General features: G+C 36.2%; 1 protein-coding gene and 1 long non-coding RNA gene across 13 annotated transcripts in view; both read right to left on the bottom strand.

Moving 5' to 3' along the window:
- LOC146404771 (uncharacterized) overlaps positions 1-22453 on the bottom strand; it is a 1009186-nt gene that overhangs the window by 169523 nt on the left and 817210 nt on the right. The gene's annotated exons all lie outside the window — the stretch shown is intronic.
- Positions 1-22453, bottom strand: part of USP34 (ubiquitin specific peptidase 34) — a 256731-nt gene that overhangs the window by 54598 nt on the left and 179680 nt on the right. For 7 of the 12 annotated variants that reach the window (XR_014841823.1, XM_085019078.1, XM_021087498.2 and 4 more), the window contains 12 exons: positions 19177-19360; positions 18579-18739; positions 14900-14965; positions 12915-13061; positions 12771-12827; positions 12598-12675; positions 11681-11775; positions 8284-8456; positions 4809-4962; positions 3699-3777; positions 941-994; positions 734-829 (listed from right to left, as the gene is read on the bottom strand). Coding sequence is in view for 11 of the 12 variants with exons in the window: in XM_085019078.1 (XP_084875204.1) it covers positions 734-829; positions 941-994; positions 3699-3777; positions 4809-4962; positions 8284-8456; positions 11681-11775; positions 12598-12675; positions 12771-12827; positions 12915-13061; positions 14900-14965; positions 18579-18739; positions 19177-19360 (1344 nt within the window). In the remaining variant the exon portion in view is untranslated. Of the gene's footprint in view, positions 1-733; positions 830-940; positions 995-3698; positions 3778-4808; positions 4963-8247; positions 8457-11680; positions 11776-12597; positions 12676-12770; positions 12828-12914; positions 13062-14899; positions 14966-18578; positions 18740-19176; positions 19361-22453 lie in introns of all 12 variants that reach the window. The other 5 variants (XM_085019077.1, XM_021087501.2, XM_021087496.2 and 2 more) reach the window with 1 other exon arrangement.

The raw sequence follows: 22453 nt of genomic DNA, 5'->3' as shown, positions 1-22453 counted from the left end.
GAAGACAATATTCTTGGCTTTTTATTAGTAAATTATAGGAAGTCAAGATACTATTAAGAGTGCTCGGGAATCAGGGAGGGGGAAAAAAGTGTGTTTGGAGAACAAAATCCCGTTTTAAAACTTGACTGTAACAATGGAAATGTCAATCAGTTAGTGAAAGCTGAACTGTCAAGATGAAAGAGTATGTTTTTATTAGATTATACATTTCTGGAGGTTTACTTTCTGCAGTTTTGGCTGACTGTTTACGACATACAAGTTGTGAATTTTTTTTATAGATCTTAAAACATTAAAGTAACAGTATCACTTATTACATCATGGGAAAAAAAAAAAAAGCCCCATTACTACAAATGAGATGTATGTTTAAAATATACAATAGATGTTTTAAATGCATTTATAACATTGTATACTTGTAATATGAAGCATAAGAAAAGGAATACTTGCAATCCTATCACCTAGTCCAAGAAGAATTATCACAACCATTAAAGTTACGTTGTTACCTTCCTTATTTTTCTTCATCATTACTAATAGTTGTTTTCCACTATCTTTAATCTCATTTACTTTATATTTCACTTGTCATATGTCAGTATTACCAAGACTATTTGTTAATACTGTTAAGTTCTACCTTGGATTATAGATAAATTATCTTTAAGCATATGTTTATATTACAGTACTAATGCTTGCATAAATACTTAACATGCTTTTAAATTGTTGCTAAAGTTAAATTAAATTATACCTCTAGTAACTCCGATGAAACATCAAATTTGTACTCTTTGCCATTTTCTTCCTCTGGTTCCATGCGTTTGTAAAACAGCATATAAGCACTATGTGTCTTTAAGAGGCAAAAAAAAGTATATTTTCATTTTTGACACAGTATAGACATAAAAGTAGACTACATGGAAGTAGAAAACAATGTAACATTATATATTAAAGAAATGGTTACCTTTTCAAAGGAGAAATCCATAAATTTATCTGTAACAGAGTCATAGGTCTTGGTCTGTTTTAAAAAAAAAAAGTTTTTCCTTCTTTAAGAAATGACTACCCTTAGCTATATTTATATATAAAATATTTCATTGACAGTTTTTATACTTTATAGTAGCTTTGTAAATAGTCCTCAAATAGCATAATATTCATAGAAACACTTGATACAAGTTTCTGGCTAGGGATATATACTTAAAAACAAAGATTCAGAATATTTTTAAGGCACTTTACTATCAAATATATAGAGCTTAATAAAACTGACTAGCAATCCAAAAAAATACCTTTTAAAAGAAGAGTTTTGAAAAGCTTGTCGCTTTTCTTTTCTTTTCTTTTCTTTTTTTTTTTTTTGAGGAAATATCCTAGGAATAACATCTAGAGGTGCAATAGGTTTAGTTATTTACGGCTTTAATGTTAACTCATTATTATTCACATTATTTCCTTCTTCTAACAGTTTCCCAAGGCAGCATTTTGTCTACTTCTCACTTTCTATTCAGAATAATACAGAAGAGCACCAAAGAGCAGTAAGAAATCCGTTTCATTAAAATCCAGAATGTGAACAGTTATTTAACAACAAACATGGCTATTAAAAGGAAAAATAGGAGTTCCTGTCATGGCACAGAGGAAACGAATCCGATTAGGAACCACGAGGTTGAGGGTTCAATGGGTTGAGGATCCCGCATTGCTGTGGCTGTGGTGTAGGCCAGCAGCTACAGCTCCGATTCCACCCCTAGGCTGGGAACCTCCATATGCTGCAGGTGTGGCCCTAGAAAGAAAAGAAAAGAAAAAAAAAAAAGAGTAAAAGGAAAAATAACTTTATCTGGGCTTCTCAGTGAAATAGAAATGACTTTCTAATACTTGACTAGTGAGAATCAACAGGGTATTTTTAAAGTTTTCAGAAAACTGGTACTAGAGTAAACTGCATAACAAGAAGTGTAATTATACTCCAACCTGTCTTTTCATATCTCTTAACTGCTAATTATCTTAACAGATATTCTTTTTCTTTGAATTGTGTTTTGTTTTTGTTTTTTTTTCAGGGCCGTACCTATGGTATATGGAAGTTCCCAGGCTAGGAGTTGAATTGGAGTTACAGCTGCCGGCCACAGGAACTTGGGATCTAAGCCATGTCTTCGACTTACACCACAGCTCACGGCAACAGCAGATCCTTAACCCACTAAGCTGGGCCAGGGATCGAACCCATGTCCTCATGGATACTAGCTGGGTTCATTACCACTGAGCCACAATGGGAACTACATGAGTTAAATTTTATTTGAGGCAAAATGAGGATGTAAGTCTGGGAGGCAGCATCTCAAGTAAACCTGAGAAAACTGCTCCTTAGGTAATCTTTTTCTATCCCACCACTAGTAATAACCAGGTTTCTACTGCTGTTATAAAGAGGAGTTCCCTAGTGGTTTAGCAGTTAATTATGTGGTGTTGCTGCTACTGTGGCGCAGGTTTGATCCCTGGCCCAGGAACTTCCACATACCCTGGCCACAAAAAGTAAATAATTAAATTAAAAAATAAAAAGCACTAAAGAAACAATCTTTAATGTTCCGCTTAAGCCAACTTTCTTGTCAAAAACTTTTCAGAGACTTTAAATTTTTTTTTTTTTTTTTGACATTTAAGGGCCACACCAACAGCATATGGAGGTTCTCAGGCTAGGGGTCCCATCAGAGCTGTAGCTGCCGGCCTACGTCACAGCCACAGCCATGCCAGATCTGAGCAGAGTCTGCACTGAGCCAGGCCAGGGATTGAACCTGCAACCTCATGGTTCCTAGTTGGATTCGTTAACCACTGAGCCACAAGGGGAACTCCTGCTTATCTCTCCTAAATGTAACAGTTTGGGGGTTCCTGTTGTGGCTCAGTGGAAATGAATACAACTAGTATCCATGAGGATGCAGGTTTGATCCCTGGCCTCACTAAGTGGGTTAAGGATCCAGCCTTGAATGAGCTGTGGTGTGGGTCACAGATTCGCCTTGGATCCTACATTGCTGTGGCTATGGCATAGGCCGGCAACTGTAGATCCAATTCAACCTCTAACCTTGGAATTTCCATGTGCTGCAGGTGTGGCCTTTAAAAAAAAGCAAAACTTAAAAAAAAAAAAAAAATTTAATAGTTTGCGTCTAATAGTCCCAAACTCCTAGTCCATCCCACTCCCTCCCCCTTCCTCTTGGCAATCACAAGTCCGTTCTCTCTATCTGTGAGTCTGTTTCTGTTCTGTAGATAAGTTCATTTGTTCCGTATTTTAGATTCCACATATAAGTGATATCACATGGTATTGTCTTTCTCTGACTTATTTCACTTAGTACGAGAATCTCTAGTTCCATCCATGTTGTTGCATCAAAGACTTTTCATACTAAGTTCTTAAAGAGTAATTTCTTTCTGCTCTGTTCCCAAAGCATTTAAGTAAATAGTTTATTCAATCATAATGTCTCGTGTTAATGTAATTCAAATCCTCTACTACAATTCTTCAATTTGAAATCTTAACCTTCTTAATCAGATTTTTTTAATCAGTTGAAAAACAGTAATTAAAGAAAAGATTTCCCAGTGTCTGGTTTCATTCCAAACATACTAAACTATACAAACAATAAATAACAATTGAATAAATTTTAGATTTAATCACAGAAATTAAAAGAAAGTTAAGTGACTCTGTTATTGGTTTTATGATATTGCAAAGTACTTGGAAAGCTATGAACCATTTATAATTTTTGAGTAAAACTTACTGTCATCTCTCCACCAAAACATTCAGAAGCAAGCTGAGCAGAGTCAAAAGGTTTTACCTCAGCATCGTTAAAAAGATACCTAAAGCAGAGCATACAGTATTGGTCAAGCACATTTGTAGTGAATATGTCTGTATTTTGCCTATTTTTTAAATATTTAGGTTATATCCTATTATAAATATTAATCAAACATTAAATAGGGTAAATTCTAACTAAGCTTTACCAGAAAGAGGAATATAATTTTGCTTTGTCGCAATGACCTTAAAATATGACAGATATATCTATAACCTAGGAGTAACAAGAGTTCATAAAAGGAATAGAAAGTTTGCATAAATATAGTATGACAGAAAACATTAATAAAATTAGAGAACTTACAAAGATATTATGTCAAAATATAGAAATATATTCAAAAGACAAAAAAGGTAAAAGATGCCATGGATATGATGGCTTAAAGAGAAATAGTTGAAAAGAAAAATACTCTGCTAACTGCAGATCAATTTACCAATGTACTCTTATTTGAAGCATTATCTCCAAAATTTAGAACAATGCTTAGCATGGCAATAGTCTCTATACATGAGACTTTACTCAGCAACACCAGAAGATCAAAAACCAGCTATCAGGAGTTCCCGTCGTGGCTCAGTGGTTAACGAATCCGACTAGGAACCATGAGGTTGTGGGTTCGATCCCTGGCCTCGATCAGTGGGTTAAGGATCCGGCGTTGCCATGAGTTGTGGTGTAGGTCACAGATGCGGCTCGGATCCCAGGTTGCTGTGGCTCTGGCATAGGCCGGTAGCTACAGCTCCGATTTGACGCCCTAGCCTGAGAACTTTCAAGTGCCGCAGGTGTGGCCCTAAAAAAAAAAAAAGACAAAAAAGACAAAAAAAAAAACCTCAAAAGAATCTGGAGATCTATAAAGTTAAAGCACAAGAGACTGAACTTGTATTTTGAAAGCTGCCTTCATTTAAATACGCTCTGTGCCTCTTTCTCAAATTTAGAGAAAATGTTTGGAAAACTAAAATTAGAAAGCATATCTCAAGAACTACTGTAAGTTTATACTTTAGAAACAGAAAAAACAATTTTTAAAACCCCAAGAATAAAATACTTGAAACTCACCATTTATTGTTTTTATAAGCATGAGGATTGACTATATCTCTAATGAAGCTGTAATAGTGCCCACCATCTGCTGTTCCTGTGTGAACGGTCACTCCTATCAAGTCATATTCATAGCTCTCTGTGTCTTTTGAATGATCACCGACTTCCTTAAAACCTGAAATTATTTACATAAAAGAATGGCAATAATTTTGAAAATGCACACAATGACATCTTAGAATCACTCTATATACTGTATTTTATGCACAAAAATAGGCATGGGATACTTTATATATTCAAATAGGCACATAACAACTCTACTTAGTAGTCATTGTCCATTCATAGTCTAGAATTTTAAGAACATTTATATAAATCATTAGAAAAACAACCATCTTTTAGTGTGTAACTATGGACAATCTCAATGTAATAGGTAAATATAAAATATGTTGTTTGTTTAATCTGGCTATTCTTTTTGAAATAAACTTGAATGAAGCCTTTTGTACTATCCTGATTAGCAGACAAACAAAAAATCTGAAAGGCATCAGTGTATTAATACCTGTTAATCTCATCTTAAAGAAAATGGAGTACTGCACTGATAGCATGCTTCCAACTGTTTATCTTTTAACAGAAATATTCTGGATTGGGAGCTTTATGTGGACAGAAACAAAATCAACAAAATATATACTTCCCACCACAGGATTATTACGATCTGTATTCCCACCAACACATAGAAAGGAAAGATATAAACAGAAGCAAATAGGTGAGAACATATTCAATTAGTCTGAGTGCACTGTCTAACCTGAAAACTGAAGGGACAGATAGATGATAAGGAGGAAATGGAGGATTGCCAAAGCAGTGGCTGAGGAGTTTCTTTATACTAGGATCTGACTCTGTGGCTTAATAAATTTACTTGTGGCCTAACTCCTTTATCTTGGAATATGCTTTTGCTACTTCCACAAATTCGGTCCCCATGAAAAATACTATCACTTCTCTCCAACCCTACAAAAACTCTATCACTTCTCTCCAACCCTACAAGACAGATACCACATTGTCTTGGTATGATTTTACAAGTTGTAAAGTAGGATGTATATATATAATGTCCACTTCTTAACTTTGTTTATATATTCAAACTTACCTCTTCTGGCTCCTTTCGTGCAACTTCTAAAGATACTTAAATTCTAACTTTAAAATTCTCTCCTTTGACCCTGTATATCCCTTCATAGCTACAGTCACCATCTTCTCTCTTTAAAGAGTGTATTTTTCTCTTGAAAGAGTAGCCTACACTCATTGTTTACACCTTTCATCTCCCATATAGTGAGAGAAAAACATTTATTGGATTCTCATTAAGTGTCAAGTTTATTATTTTTTTCTTTTGGGGGCCACACCTACGGCGTACAGAGGTACATAGACTAGGGGTCAAATTGGAGCTGTAACTGCCGACCTACGCCACAGCCACAGCAACGGGGGATCTGAGCCTCGTCTGCGACCTACACCACAGCTCATGGCAGCGACGGATTCTTAACCCATTGAGTGAGGCCAGGGATTGAACCTGCATCTTCATGGATACTAGTCAGGTTCATTACCGCTGAGCCACAATGGGACCTCCAGTATAAAGATTAAAATATGGTTCTCTATCCTAAATCTTATAATGTGGAGGCTCTTCAAATCTTAAAAACTTAAATTAGCACAACTTTCTATGCAAACAAACGAACAAAACCCCAAAAAACTGTTAGGACCTTTGCTATGTAAAATGGAACTTCTCTGGCTAAAGAATGGGATAGGTAAGAGCTGGACCTGTTCTGCTTTCTTCTCTCAACTATTTCCATTTCTCACCATGGTCCTTGTGGCATGTACACAGATGTATGAAAAAAAATCACTAGGTCTTAAGGAAGTAACAGCAATTTGAGGGTAACTAATTATGAACCAAGTGCCATTTTATCATTATTTTTATGGCCACATCCACAGCATATGGAAGTTCCTGGATCAGGGACTGAATATGAGCCACAGATGCGGCAATGCCAGATCCTTTAACCCGTGCTTCAGGCTGGGGACTGAACCTGCATCTCTGCAGTGACCGGAGCTGCTGCTGTTGGATTCTTAACCTGCTGTGTCACAGCAGGAACTCCTCAAGTGCCATTTTAAACTTATTGCATTATGCCTTCCTATTCCAACACCCAAATTAAACTGCTCTGATAACCAAAAATCTTCAATGTGTTAGATAATTTTCTGTCATGGTCTTACTGGAACTGTTCTTTTTCTTCAGCATTCAATACTTCCTCTTTTTTTTTTTTGTCTTTTTAAGGCCACACCTGCGGCATATGGAGGTTCCCAGGCTAGGGGTCAAATCGGAACTGAAGCTGCTGGCCTATGCCACAGCCACAGCAATGCAGAATCTGAGCCGCTTCTGGGACCTACACCACAGCTCATGGCAATGCCAGATCCTTTACCCACTGAGCAAGGCCAGGGATCGAACCTACATCTTCATGGATGCTGGTCAGATATTTCCGCTGAGCACAGTGGGAACTCCAGCATTCAATACTTCTGACCACATTCCCTCTCTCTTTAGATCTTGAAATACTGATTCTACTATTCACCTAGCAGATCAAGGCAGAAACCTTTCTTGACTTTTCCTCCTCCCTCTAGTAGCAGACTGACTAAACTGTGTAAGCTTCATGGGACAGAGATCTTTTTTTGTCACTATACTTCCATTACTATAATAGCAAGTTAAGTAGTGGATAGATGTTACACAACCTTGTTAGATTCACTTATTCATTCAATCATCAAATTCTGTAAACTCTATCACTTCTCTCCAACCCTACAAGCATGCTTTCCCATCTATGCTACTATTTCTCTGGTTTGCCAGAATGGACTCCCCACACTCTATTTATCACCATCTCATCTATTTCTACTGTTAAAGTTGTAATAACCTTTTTCAGACCCCACCTGGTTATCTCAGTTCTAAGCTTAAAATTTTCCAACAGTTTCACATTGAAATCAAATTAACATGGCCTACAAAAAGAAAAATGATCTGGACACTACCCTTTTGATTATCTCATCAACCTCTTAACAATCACTCTTCCTCCAAAGTTTATCCATTTTTCTTAATCTAGCTCTTACTCAGACTCTTTAAACATCACCTTCTCCTGAAAGCCCTGATTCCCCTCAATCTCTGATACATTCACTCTTTGACAAAACATGTTCGTAATTTCTTGTTCAATATAAGACATGCCCACTAGACTTAAGTTCTTCAAGGGCAGAAATCATGTTTATCTTTCACTACTGTGTATTCAATGGCTAGAAAGATGTCTAGAACACAGTTCTAACAGATGCAAAATATTTATTGGTCAAACTGACTGACTATGCCATATTGTCTTTAAAAAATTCTCCTTTCTAAGATTCCATTTAATTTTGTTAAATGTGTAGTGGATTACAACTTTATGACTACCTTATTATGGGGACTTACAGTAAACATAGGCAGGAGGAAGAGATTTTCCATTACCTTCTTTCCTATCACTCTTTCCCATAAGAAAATCTTCTGTATAGGGTGTCATATCCAGACGTAATGGGAAGGAAAAGTGTGTGTTAACTTTCTCTTTCATCATTGTGACCATATTAAATGTATACCTCATAGTATTGAAACTCAGAATTCGAGGCAATTTCTTAAAACATGCTCTGAAAGACAAAAAAAAAAAAAAAAAAAAAATCCAAACAAAAAAAATTTGTTAAAAATTATCTTTCAAAAGTACTCCAGCTGCTATCAATTACATTTATATTATTCTCATTTGAATATTCAACTATTAAATAATAAATGGCACTCTAAATCATGCTCCTATTAATTCTATCAATCTACCTATCTCTCTATATATACCCCTCTTACATGACTTTTTCCATTCTGAAAGGGCTTTCCTGTGTCTAGATAAGAAAAACAAAAAACTACTGTAGACTACGGCACAGTCCATGATGAAATACACAAAAGTGCTATGGGGGCATAAAAAAGAAGTCACATCATAAAAAGGCAAGGTGGTTTTCAGTTCAGAGTTTCCTTCCCCCCTTAAGTAAATAAACACGTGCTTATGTATTTATGTGCCACACCTGCAGCATGTGGATACTGAACCTGTGCCATAGCTGTGGCAACGCTGTATACTTAATCCACTGTGCCACATGGAAACTTTCAGTAAGCATTTAGTTTTGTGCACTGGAATTGCAAAATCTGCCTGCATCATTTACTAGATGTATGACCCTAAACACGTTATTTCACCTCTTTGAACTTCACTTCTGATTCGTAAAATGAAAATTAAAGTACCCACTCCCCACTACTTTTAGAATGCTGCCTGGCAAATAGTATTCAATGAGAGTTGCCTAATATTACAATCACCACTGTAACAGCAGCAGCAAGTCAAGTAGTTACCTAAATCTTATGATATGACTTACTGCTGGTTTAGGTTTAAAAAACCAAAATTACAGTTTAAACAAAACATACAAACTTGGATTTATGAAAAATATGAATTCTAGGGAATTCTTCACTATGTATAGGATTTAAATCAAAATTTGTTTAAACAAAGATCTTAGTGTCTTTAAAAAAATAGGAATTTAGGGAGATGAGGAAGGTAGGGGAAGGATGTCCACAAGCAGAAGGAATAAGAATTCAACATTATTTATTACTTGGGAGACTGGTAAATGATGAGGTTATAACTACAAAGGAGTCAGAAAATGAAGGGCTTTGTGTGTAATCTTAAGAGTATGTACTTTATTTTGAGAGCTAGGAATCACTAAAGAACTTGTCTGTGGGGTCAGTGGAACCATACCTTAAGTCTGATATGAACAGATCTGAAGAAATGACCTGAATCTACTACAACACCCAAGGGGAGAGAGTTGGGGGAGGACAGCACAGCATTCTGAATTAGGTAAGACAATTTGGGAATCATTACCATGTCAGCAGAGATTCATGTGATAATGGTAGATAAAATTATTCAGGAAAGATTGAATAAACTGAGAAAATTAGAGGTTTGAAGATACAACAAAAAATGATCCCTGGCCCATTTCTGTTAAGAACATTTATTATGCTGTTATAGACACGTAAAAGTATGATAAGAGCACAAAAGGACTGAATAATATTTCGCCTGGGAGAGATATGACAGTATTTTAAAAAAAATCCAATAGAATATTAACCGAAATAATGATTCAAAAAATAAAAGATTATCAGTAATGACAGGTTTATTCAGTAAGTTTATTTATTCCAAATAAAAAGAGTTTCTCCAAGGGACTCAGCCTCTCAATTATCTTTTATTGGCTCCTCATTATATTCCTCCATAGTAACGAACTTTTTTTTTTTTTTTTTTTTTTTTGGTCTTTTTGCTATTTCTTGGGCCACTCCGTGGCATATGGAGGTTCCCAGGCTAGGGGTCCAATCGGAGCTGTAGCCACCAGCCTGTGCCAGAGCCACAGCAACGCGGGATCCAAGCCGCGTCTGCAACCTACACCACAGCTCACGGCAAGGCCTGATCCTTAACCCACTGAGCAAGGCCAGGGATCGAACCTACAACCTCATGGTTCCTAGTCGGATTCGTTAACCACTGAGCCACGATGGGAACTCCAGTAACGAACTTTTAACTGACTCCATCCTTAACTCTTAGCCTAAGCCAATTCTCACCACATGAGTTTGTCTTCTACCTATAAGTGCCTGCACAGCTATGCTTTCTTTTGAGCACATCCATCTACAACTTCTCTCTCTTGCACCCTGACTTATAGAGATTAAAAAAAGAATACCATTCTTTTCAAATGTATATTACCTGGAAAAATCTTCTATTAAGCAATTTTAAAGATGGCTTTTCATTCTCTGCCTTCAAACATGCTCAGATCTATTTCAAGTAGAAAACGCCACAAAATAAAAAAAGACGATCCTATACTTGATCTCAAAGCTCTTTCTAGAGTCTATCTTCCTTGCTTTTCTCACTGCCAAACTTCTAAAATGAATGGTCTATACTTTATGCCATATACTGATGACCCTGATTCTACGGCTACAATCTGACATCACTAAACTACCTTTTTGAAAAATCTAATGATTTTACTCAGATGTTACTTTCTCCCCATTCTCTGTGGACTATGTCAAATGAACAAATACTTTCTTCTTGATGTTCTCCTTCCCTGGTTGCTGATTCTTTTCTTTCCTGGCTTTGATTCTGTCACTTTTCCTCTGCATTTTTAGCTTGGCTTAGGTCTGAGTTATTTGCAACAGTTATGTTCTTTCTAAGGCAGATGTTCTGATGGCTTTAATAATCCTCAAATCTAAATGTTGATCATCTGATGTTACTGTATATTACCTACCTTATTTTCTATTACTGGTAAATGCAAATGCTCTCCTTGAGGCAGGCTGGCCCAATCCCAGACCTCTTGTACTTACAAGGTTATTACTATTTCTCCACCTTTAACTAGATTGAAAGAACAACTTATGCAGTTAATTTCTATTTGTCCTTCAATGTTTATTGGCAGAATTAAAACATCTTTACCCAACTACTCTGCTGTAAACCAATTATTTTAGCTGGCTGGCTCTTGAGGAAAAAAAATCTCTCACTTTTAGAGATTCAGAAGAGGTCTTCAGTTCATGAGTAGACTCTATTATTCTCCACTGAGTTCACAGCAGAGGGCTAAGGAATCATACAGACCTTGGTAAGTATTTGACTAATAAAAAGGAAAAAAAATCTGAAAAAATGTAAAGGTGTTTGAAAGTTTACTTGAATAACTGAATTAAAATTGCTGTGAGAATGAGCTCCAAGCAACTGACATAACATTAATCACATAATTTTCATAAAGTTTAACATCGATTCATCCTAAGTTTGTGTTTTACTTTCATTTGGTGATTTATCAAAATGATAAAAATTACATTTCAGAAAGCATACCTTTTTTCAGCTCGTACTTTCTTCCCACAATGAGAACAAGTATACATGTTGTCACCTTCTAAAGTATCTTTAATAGTAACTTCATCAAGAGATTCCTGTGTATAAAACAATATTTAAGAGTTTCATATTATTGTTTATAGCATGCAAAAATACAAAAAAGCATTAATAACAATTTGGACAGAATGCACAGAGGCAAACTAATTTTTTTTTTTTTTAAAGTGAATTCAAACTTAGTAAGAGTATCGACACGGTGCTGTGAATCTCACTAAATTAAAAAAACTCAACTATTTAAAGTTTAAGGAGTTCCCTGGTGGCTCAGCAGGTTAAGGATCTGTTGTCACTGTTGTGGCTTGGGTTTGCATGCTGCAGGCACAGCAAAAAAAAAAAGAGAGAGAGAACAAAAAATTTTGATTGAGAAAAATCAGCCCTGCAAATTTTTTGGGGGGGGGGGTCTTTTTTGGGCCGCACCCTTGGCATATGGAGGTTCCCAGGTTAGGGCTTGAACTGGAGCTAAAGCTCCTAGCCTACACCACAGCCACAGCAATGTGGGATCTGAGCCTCATCTGCGACCTATACCACAGCTCATGGCAAAGCCAGATCTTTAACCCACCAAGCAAGGCCAAGGGTTGAGCCTACGTTCTCATGAATACTAGCCCGGTTCATTACTGTTGAGCTACTACAGGAACTCTGAGCTTTGGATTCTATCTTTAATTTTTTAAAAAAGTTTTATTGACATATAGTTGATTTACAATGCTGTGATAATTTCTGCTGTATTTAATTCTTATTTAAGTAGTGTTGCAAGAAGATACATAAAAACGTAAAAGCTAATTCTCTCTTAAGGTAACAAATAAGCCTGCTATATATGCAGATAGTTAAGACTAGAAAAAAGTTCAAAAACTATATATAACATTACTCACATAAATGTTCTTCATATCAGCCACCTGGCACCTCACGGTGTAAAACTCTTCAGCAGTCTGACTAACGTGTTCACAATCCTGGTCAATCAACAGCCCAAAATTGGTAAATTATTGTAATAAGATAAAATACAAATTAAGACTTCCAAAAAGCAAAGAAGAGGTCAAATACTTACCAAGGACACAACATTGTTTGTAATAACACCTCCAAACAAACTTTTGACAGTATTTTTCTTAAAAACAAAAAACACAAAAGTCAATAATTGCAATAGAGTAAATCTGTACAAATTCCAAAGAAACTTGAATATTCCAGTACTAACCAGTTCTGGAGACATTTCCTCAATTTTAGTAATCAAATCAGTAAAAAACTCTGTCATATCTTTCTGCTCCCCAGTATTTAGAGGCTGTTTATCCATGGTGTATGTTTTACAAAAGGGTCTAGGATTATATGCTTTGCATTCACTCTCCTGTGAAAGAAAAAGGAGAAGGGAGTTATAAAACAATCAAATAAACAAATCTAAGTCTTAAACAGAAATTACCACCAGAAGGTTCTTAAACAAAAACAAAACAGGTAGTAAATCTACAAAGAAAGGATTAAAATGAGGAGTTCCCATTGTGGCGTAGCAGAAACAAATCCGACCAAGAACCGTGAGGTTTTGGGTTCGATCGCTGGATCCTCACTGGTGGATAAGGATCCAGCGTTGCCATGAGCTGTGATCACAGATGCAGCTCAGATTCCGCATAGCTGTGGCTGGTGCACAGGCCTGCAGCTATAAGCTCCAATGGAACCTCCATATGCCATGGATGAGGCCCTAAAAAAACAAACAAACAAAAAAAAACCAAAAAAAAAAAAAAAAGAAAAAGAAAAAAGAAAGTATTAAAATGCACTCTTCTATTTCATTTTTGTTTGATTTTCATGGCATTTTCAGTTTACTTGGTGCCAAAAGATGCTTCAATTACTGTAAGTGAAGACATTTATATTTTTTAGGTCTAGGAATTTCTAGGAAAGAAGCTGAAACCCAAAGGATACAGATTTGTATTGTGAAGCATAAAATACAAAACCTTTGCAGGGAGTAAGTTTTCTTACGGACTGGACTTTTGTTGTTTAAAACAGCAATAAAACTATTTTGTCCATTCAGAGAGCATGTTCCAACTCTGTTTAAAGGAGAACAAAAGTGGGATCAAGGGGTAACAATTTTTCTTTTTTTTTGGTTCAAAATCTCATTTATTGAGCACTTATTAAGTCTCAGAAGCTGAAATACATAGGAATAAATATATGATCTCTGTCCTCAAGATTCTAACAGGCGAGACAAGTAACTTTGAATACAAGTGCTGGCTCAACGGCAATGAACCTGACTAGTATCCATGATGACTAGGATTCAATCCCGGGCCCCGTTCAGTGGGTTAAGGATCTGGCATTGCCGTGAGTTGCAGTAGGTTGCAGACGTGGCTCAGATCTTGCATTGCTGTGGCTGTGGCGTAGCCTGGTAGCTACAGCTCCAATTTGACCCCTAGTCTGGGAACTTTCATATGCCATGGGTGTGGCCCTAACAAGCAAAAAAAGCAAAAAAAAAAAGTGCTGGAACAACAACATTTTGCTGACGTGGGGATACTCTGGAATTTTTGGTCTTTTGGAGGACAGGCTTTCTCAAGAAAACCAAATTGATTCTTGAAGGATGACAAGTCAAAGAAAATGGAGAAGAGCGCTGATAAAACAGTGCTATAGGCAGAAGGACTAGCATAAATAACTGCTTAAGTGATGAAGCAACAGGGTGAACTTCAAATGGCTTATCATTCCTGTAGGGTGAGGCTGGATGTGGGGAGAGGTAAGAAATGAGGTTGAAGGCAAGGGGCAAAATCACAGAGAGTATGTGCCATACTAACTGAACCTGAATACTTTTCTGTATTCAGAATGAGCCACTGAAGAGTTTTAACTAGGAGAGTAATATTTTAAGATTTTTAATTTTCTTTCAAGATTGATGACTTTCATAGTTTTTTGGGGGGGAATTAATAAGGACAAAGAGAAATCAGTCAGAAACCCCTAAGACTATGGGGAGGGCCTTGTGATGAAAAAAGGATCAGATACAAGAAATTCTTCAAAGGATATATTAACAAAATGTAAATGACTGAAATGTGACTGTTAAAATTCACTATAACACAGAATATCAGCAACTGAAAAATACAATTTGGAAAATAAGAGTATGTAGTTAAGATAAAGCCAATACAAATGAACTCTAATTCATGTTTTCACCCTTGGTCAAAGGGTATATCTAATTAGTTTTTCATATCCAATTCTCAGACATACCATTAAATATGTAAACATTTTTTGAAGCTCCAGAAGAGTGGTCTTGTGCTTCATATCTTCAGAATACTATAAATTAAGAAAAAAACTTTGCATTAAAGCATACCAATGGTGGTAAATTAGACATTCTAGAAAAGAAAGTATTACATGTGCTTATAACTTTTAAAAGAATGTGTTTTCATTCTTTTAGTCATATATAAGAAAAATACACAGTCTATATTCTTGAGAAATTTTAGCATCTTAAAAATTGGAGTATTTTGTTCATTATATAAATACAGCCATCACTACTACGTAAGCAAACTGAAAAAAGAGATCTTAACTGCTTTCCAGATCAGCACTTATTTGGTTCAATGCTGATTTACAAGATGGCGATTGTGTAAGAACAGAAAACATTTTCTAAGTGTGTAACAAAGCTGTTTTCCACAAATACATCCATACATTAAAAAAATATATTAACAAATGACAAATCTTACCTTCATCTAGCCATATCTTTTTTTTTTTTTTTTTTTTCCCTAGAACAGTGGATTCTTAACACTTCCAGGGAATATTGCCCAAGGTCTTTGAAAATTCTCTGAATATTCAGTACATTAACTGAGAATCAGGATTCTGGGTAGACTCATTTACTAGAGACTTTGTCCTGAATAGGACCTTATGAGAGTCCCACATTCATGCCAGGCACATGTTAGATATACTTTATCTCAAATATTAAAAAAAAAAAAATCCATGAAGTAACTAATATCCTCATTACAAATTATTATCTATCATAATTTTGAAGAAATGCTGACAGTGTCTGGAAATAATAAGCATCAAATACGCCAAAAGTACACATGTGTCAATTCTGTGGCAGGGGGACAAGTAAAATGGTTCCACTCTTTGGAGCTTCTAATCAAATTGAGGACACAAGATAAGGACCCTGAAATAGAAATCTGTTCAACGTATAGTTACTAAAAAATTATATGGTTTTACATGCAAGAGGAACCGAATAAAAGGAATGAACAAAACTGGCAAAACTACAGTGGAGTCCTGGCATAGGGAAGGCTATATATTCCATGAGATTATGAGAGTAGTCACATAAAATGACATCTTCCAGTATATAAGAGATATGATACAAACTGTTAGTAATTCAGAATTTTTAAATGGTCAGGAATAAAGACCTGGATTTGTATTTTCATTACTGGAGAATTACTAATTATTAATTAATTATTCATTACCGATAAATTCAGCTGAATAGAAATGACTGAATCCTTTAAAATCAAAACCAGAGATATTTTACTTAATATGCATTTTATAAGTAAGTAAATATCTTATATATGTACCTATTTACTACTTAAAAGAATACATGTTTAGGAGTTCCCTTTTGGCATAGCAGGTTAAGAATCCAGTGGGGTCACTGCAGTGGCCTGGGTTGCTACTGTGATGTGGCCAAAAGTGAAAAGAACAAAAAAGGGTGTTCACACCTGTTAGGATGGCTATTATTAAAAAAACTCAGAAAATAAGTGTTACTAAGGATATGAATAAATTGGAACTCTTGTGTATTTTTAGTTGTAATGTAAAAGAGTACAGCCACAGCGGAAAAATGGTGGCATGGGGGTTACTTAAAAAACTAAATACAAAATCACTACATGCTCTAGCAATTCCGCTTCTGGGCACACATAAAAAAGAAGTGAAAGCAGGGACTCAAATGGATATTTGAACACTCATGTTCAAAGCAACATTATTCACAATAGCCAAAAGGTTATAAGTAACCCCAAAGAGCCCAATGACAGACGACTAGATAAACAAAATGTAGCATATATATATTATTCAGCCTTAAAAACAAAGGAAATTCTGACACACAATATAAATGAATCTTGAAGACATTATGCTAAATGAAATAGGCCAGTCACAAAAGAACTAATATTAAATGATTCCACTTATATGAAGTACCTAGAGTAGTCAAATTCACAGGAAGTAGAACAGTGGTTACAAGGGATTTTGGGAAAAGGGAGAATGGATAGTTAAATATTTAATGAGGACGGTGAAGAAATTCTGGAGGTTGACGGTGGTCTTGGTTGCAATGTGAATTAATACCACAGAACTGTACTTATAATTGATAGATTTTATACTGCGTATATTCTACCACGATTAAAATACATGCAGTTTCAACTTTCTGCGGAAATCAGAAAGGAAATAATAAAAATTAACATTTTCATGTAAATAATCAAGTGCTTATTCAACTAGGGTATTTTCCAAAGCCATGTCAAATTCTATTCTGTAAGAATTTCCTATTTGGAGACAGGTCTCTAAATTTAGAATGGTATTTTAACCAAAAATATCATTCATGATACTTATTCATAGTTAGCACATCTAATTATTCTTTATGTTGCTACATACTAAGTCCTGACAGTGCTAATGGCTAAAAGGTAATCATTACTATTAAGAAGAGAAACCAGGAGTTCACTAGTGGTGCAGTGGAAAAGAACCCAACTAGGAACCACAAGGTTGCGGGTTCAATCCCTGGCCTTGTTCAGCGGGTTAAGGATCCAGCATTGCTGTGAGCTGTGGTGTAGACTGCAGACGTGGCTTGGATCTGGCGTTGCTGTGGCATAGGCTGGTGGCTACAGCTCTGATGAGACCCCTAGCCTGGGAACCTCCATATGCCGCAGGAGTGGCCCTAGAAAAGGCAAAAAGACAAAAAACAAAAAACAAAAACACTAGGGCTCACAATCAAATTTATTTTAGGACAAATATAAAAGAAACAAGGTCAGTGATTCTGGTAATACTTCCAGAATTTAGGCTTTATTTTCTATGTAATTAAAATCTCTATCAATTTTTACTGAAAATATCATGTTTTGTTTTTGTTTAGTTTTTACTGCACTTGTGGCATGTGGAAGTACTCAAGCCAGGGATCAAAACCCTTGCCATAGCAGCTACCCAAGCCACTTCAGTGACAACGCCACATCCTAACCCACTGCACCATAAGGGAACTCTCTATATTCATTTAATACACTAAGTGTGTATATTCCACAACTGTGTTTTCCTTTGATAAAAAAGGAATTAGGAGTTACCGTCATGGTGCAGCAGAAACGAATCTGACTAGGAACCATGAGGTTGTGGGTTCAATCCCTGGCCTCGCTCAGTGGGTTAAGGATCTGGTGTTGCCGTGAGCTGGGAGGTAGATCGCAGACATGGCTCAGATCTGGCGTTGCTGTGGCTCTGGAGTAGGCTGGCGGCAATAGCTCCAATTAGACCCCTAGCCTGGGAACCTCCATATACCACAGGTGCAGGCCTAAAAAGACCAAAAAAAATAAAAAAATAAAAAAAAACAAAAAAAATAAAAAAAATTTTAAAAAGGAATTATATTATTTGGAGTAATGTACTGAAGTGTAAAAATAATTGACTAGTATCCATGAAGAGTGGGTTTGATCCCTGGCCTCACTTAGCAGGTTAAGGATCTGGCATTGTTGTGAGCTGTGATGCAGGTCACAGATGTGGCTTGGATTCCACGTTGCTGTGGCATAGGCCAGCAGCTATAGTTCTGATTCAACCCCTAGCCTGGGAACTTCCATATGCTGCTGGTGCAGCCCTAAAAAACAAAAAAACAAAAAAACAAAAAAAAAAAGAAAAAAAAAAGAAAAGAAAAAAAGATCTATTTTAAAATTTTGTTTTGCAGTTTCAATTTTTAGAATAAGGGAAATTATACCTTAGCAGTGAAGACAGCTTGTCTTGCCTCAGGTATCATATAAAGTTGCTGAATAGTAGAAGCCAAGTAACAAGTAGCTCCAAGGTTAGTCAGGCCAACAAATCTACACTCAGCACGGACATCTTCATGAGGCCAATAGTCCCATTTATAAGGTGCATGAGCTGCTGAAAAAAGAGGGGGAGTGGATGCCCCCCCAAACAAACTATTAAACATAATGTATTTTGCTTTCATTAACAATTACTACATCCATTGCTTATTTAGTTCATATACATACAACATATATAATGATTTTTAAAATTAATAAGAACACATACTAAAACTAACTCATTCCTAAAAATTCAAAGGACCATCAAAACTTTACTTGGCACTAAATTATTTAAACCCTAAACATGAAACTATTTCAGACATCTATTAAAAAGTCCATCACACCTGTTTTTTTCTCCAAAGACCAATGTTTGTGTTTTAACGTCAATGTCTTAGCAACAATAGTTTATAGTGTTAAAATGTATGAATAGTGAATTCTTTCATTAAATCATGCTCTCCAAAATGTCACTTCTGCAAACAAAATTTAGAAAGAGTAAAGGAAAAGACTGCTTACACTGCATGTGTTGTGCCATAACCCAGTTATGTATTAGTCTGTAGTTTTCAACAGATCCCTTGACCATCTCCACTAACAAATCATATGCAGCAGCTCTTGAAGAATGTGATTTGCACTTGGGCTGTTGTCTATCTTTTAGACTAGGCAACAAAAACAGAAGATTGAAGATATCTCTTAAAAATTCCTGGGGAAAAAAGAAAGAAAGAACAAGTACATTATCTAAACTTAGAAATTAATTATATTCCAAATATAATGAGTGAGTTACACAGAGTAAACTGGATTATATGACAATCTACAATTTACTAAAAGATTTTTAAAACTTAAAGGAGTACTACACATCATCATCTGAAAGTATTCCCAATGTTCACTTCTCTTAGAGAAAATGGAATGGGGAAGGGGTGTCACCTTTATTCTTCCCTCCTTCTTGATAACTGCTAACTCATTTTTACAGAGTCCCATCTAGAATACTGTTATTTTCCATTCCATTCAGTGCCCAAACACTTTTGCTCAGGTCCCATTACCCTCTATTTAGGCTTAAGTTTTTCCTATTTTAGTCTAATTATAGTAGTAGTATCAGCAAGAGCAACAAAAGCAGCAACTAACTCAACAATGAGCATCTATAAGTACCAGTTACCATTCAAAGGTCCCCAAACAAAAAAACCCCAAAAGGGTTAAGAATCTTTCCTGGAGTCACAGAGTTGGAAGGTGCCATACTCAGGATTTAAAACACCAAGCTCTTAACCTCAATACCTGTGAAGTTCAAATTGAGGTGCAAAGTTATATAAAATACATTATAGGGAGCTCCCGTCGTGGCTCGGTGGTTAATGAATCTGACTAGGAGCCATGAGGTTGCAGGTTTGATCCCTGGCCTTGCTCACTGGGTTAAGGATCCTGGTGTTGCCGTGAGCTGTGGTGTAGGTCACAGACGTGACTCGGATCTGGTGTTGCTGTGGTTCTGGTGTAGGCCGGCGGCTACAGCTCCGATTAGACCCCTAGGCTGGGAACTTCCATGTGCTGCAGGAGCAGCCCCAGAAAAGGCAAAAAGACAATAAATAAATAAGTAAATAAATAAATACATTATAGATGTACTTTTCCCTAAATTTAATCTGTCTGAGAAAGGGTCACCTTTCCCTCTTGTTCTTTAGTTGGTCCTTTGCTACTTTTTTAAAGAAAGTTACTTCTCACTTATCTCACGTTGTTCCCCACTGTCCTGGATATAAAACCTCCTGAGGTACTGTGTAGAAAAGACATAATATTGTTAAGATGGAGACTCTGCTATCCTTAGAAAAGCTGCATTATAATGTTGGCTCCAGGCTACCATCTGAATTCTTGAATGGTAAACAGTTCCCTCCTCTGTTATAAAACCTTTTCTAAGTAATAAAATGGCTAATTATGCCTCATTGTATTTGGTTTATGCAGAATACCTGCCTTCCATCCAGGAGCCTGAATTTCAGTGACTGTGGTCAATTATGGAGATCTTATGTGCCTACATGAACCAACCCTTGATAAAGCCCCTGGACTCCTACATTCAAGAGAGCTTCCTTGGTAGACAACACCTCATACATGTTGCCACACTCATTGCTGGGAGAATTAAGCACATCCTAATGCAACGCCATTGGGAGAGAACTCTCAGAAGGGCTTGCCTGGTTTCCACCAGACTCATCTCCATGCTTTCTTCTACTGATTTTATTTTCTATTACACTTGTGATAAAGCTTCATCATAAATACAACTACATGCTGAGTCCTTCTAGGGAATCACTGAAACTGGGAGTGGTCTTGGGTACCTCTGATACAGGTACTAAATGAAAAACAATTCACAATATTTTCCCATTAATAACTTCTCCTCTTGCATCCCACTATCATCAAATAAAGTACAATGCATTTAGTAAAGAAAATAAGTTTGGATAAGAAATATGGAAAGTGAATAGAGGCTTATTTCATATATCTGACAGACAATAAGATTGTATCTATTTTATAATTCAGAGGTGAGAGGACTGTCTTAGAGACACAGAGTAACACATTTACGTGAACTGGAAAATAAAGTCACTCACTCAAAAAGAAACAGACTTGGCTAATAACTAGTTTAACAATAAACTATCTTTGCTAATTAGTTTAGATCTAGAAACTGAATGAGCTAAACAGACATAGCTCCAAAGTTTTGACAAAATACATTTTTTAACTTTTTATTTTTTATTATTACAGTTAATTTACAATGTTCTGTCAATTTCTGCTGTACAGCAAAGGGACCCAGTCATTCATACACACACACACACACACACACACACACACACACCCTTTTCCCACATTATCTGCCATTATGTTCTATCACGAGTGATTGGATATAGTTCCCTGTGCTATACAGCAGGACCCCATTGCTTACTCATCCTAAATGTAATAGTTTGCATCTTGACAAAATAAATTTAAAGCCTGAGATAAAAGGATTTTACTGAAACATTATCATTGGTAAAAACATGCTGAAATGAACAACATATTTTCCTCACTCTGAGTTTACCAGGAAAGCAGGTGTCTTTCAGTGAAAAAGTAACATGTATAATAAGATACGCATTTGATAAACAACTGTAAAGCCATTTTGGTATACTTCATATAAAGAAGAAGCTTAAACTGACGCTTGAGAGAATATTAAAAATAACTTTTATTATTATTATTTTTTTGCTTCTTAGGGCCGCACTTGCAGCATATGGAGGTTCCCAGGCCAGTGGTTGAATTGAAGTTACAGCTGCCAACCTACCCCACAGCCACAGCAACACAGGATCTGAGCTGTGTCTGTGACCTACACCACAGTTTACAGCAATGCCAGATCCTTAACCCGCTGAGGAAGGCCAGGGATTGAACCCACAACCTCATGGCTCCTAGTTGGATTCGTTTCCACTGCACCACAATGGGAACTCCTAAAAATAATTTCTGACGACAGATCAGAGTGTGATCTTCAATATGTAATTCAGAAGAAATTCAAAGAGTTAATCTTACTAAAACAAAATTTCCATTCCTACTGCAAACATTATATAAAAAAAGGTTTCTTAGAATATACAGTACAGTAGTAAGAGAATTAATGAACATGTGGTCATATTAGCTTATTAAGTAATATCCATCTACAAATATACAAATTAATTTAAAGCCACATATCTTTTTTTTTTTTTGTCTTTTTGCTATTTCTTTGGGCTGCTCCTGCGGCATATGGAGGTTCCCAGGCTAGAGGTCGAATGGAGCTGTAGCCACTGGCCTAAGCCAGAGCCACAGCAACATGGGATCCCAGCCA

This window comes from Sus scrofa, chromosome 3 (genome assembly GCF_054392235.1).
Source record: "Sus scrofa isolate SSC_HxYL_T2T_F1_AM1 chromosome 3, Sscrofa_HxYL_maternal_Yorkshire_Landrace_v2.0, whole genome shotgun sequence".
NCBI lineage: Eukaryota > Metazoa > Chordata > Mammalia > Artiodactyla > Suidae > Sus > Sus scrofa.
This window is presented reverse-complemented; position numbering and strand designations above follow the sequence as displayed.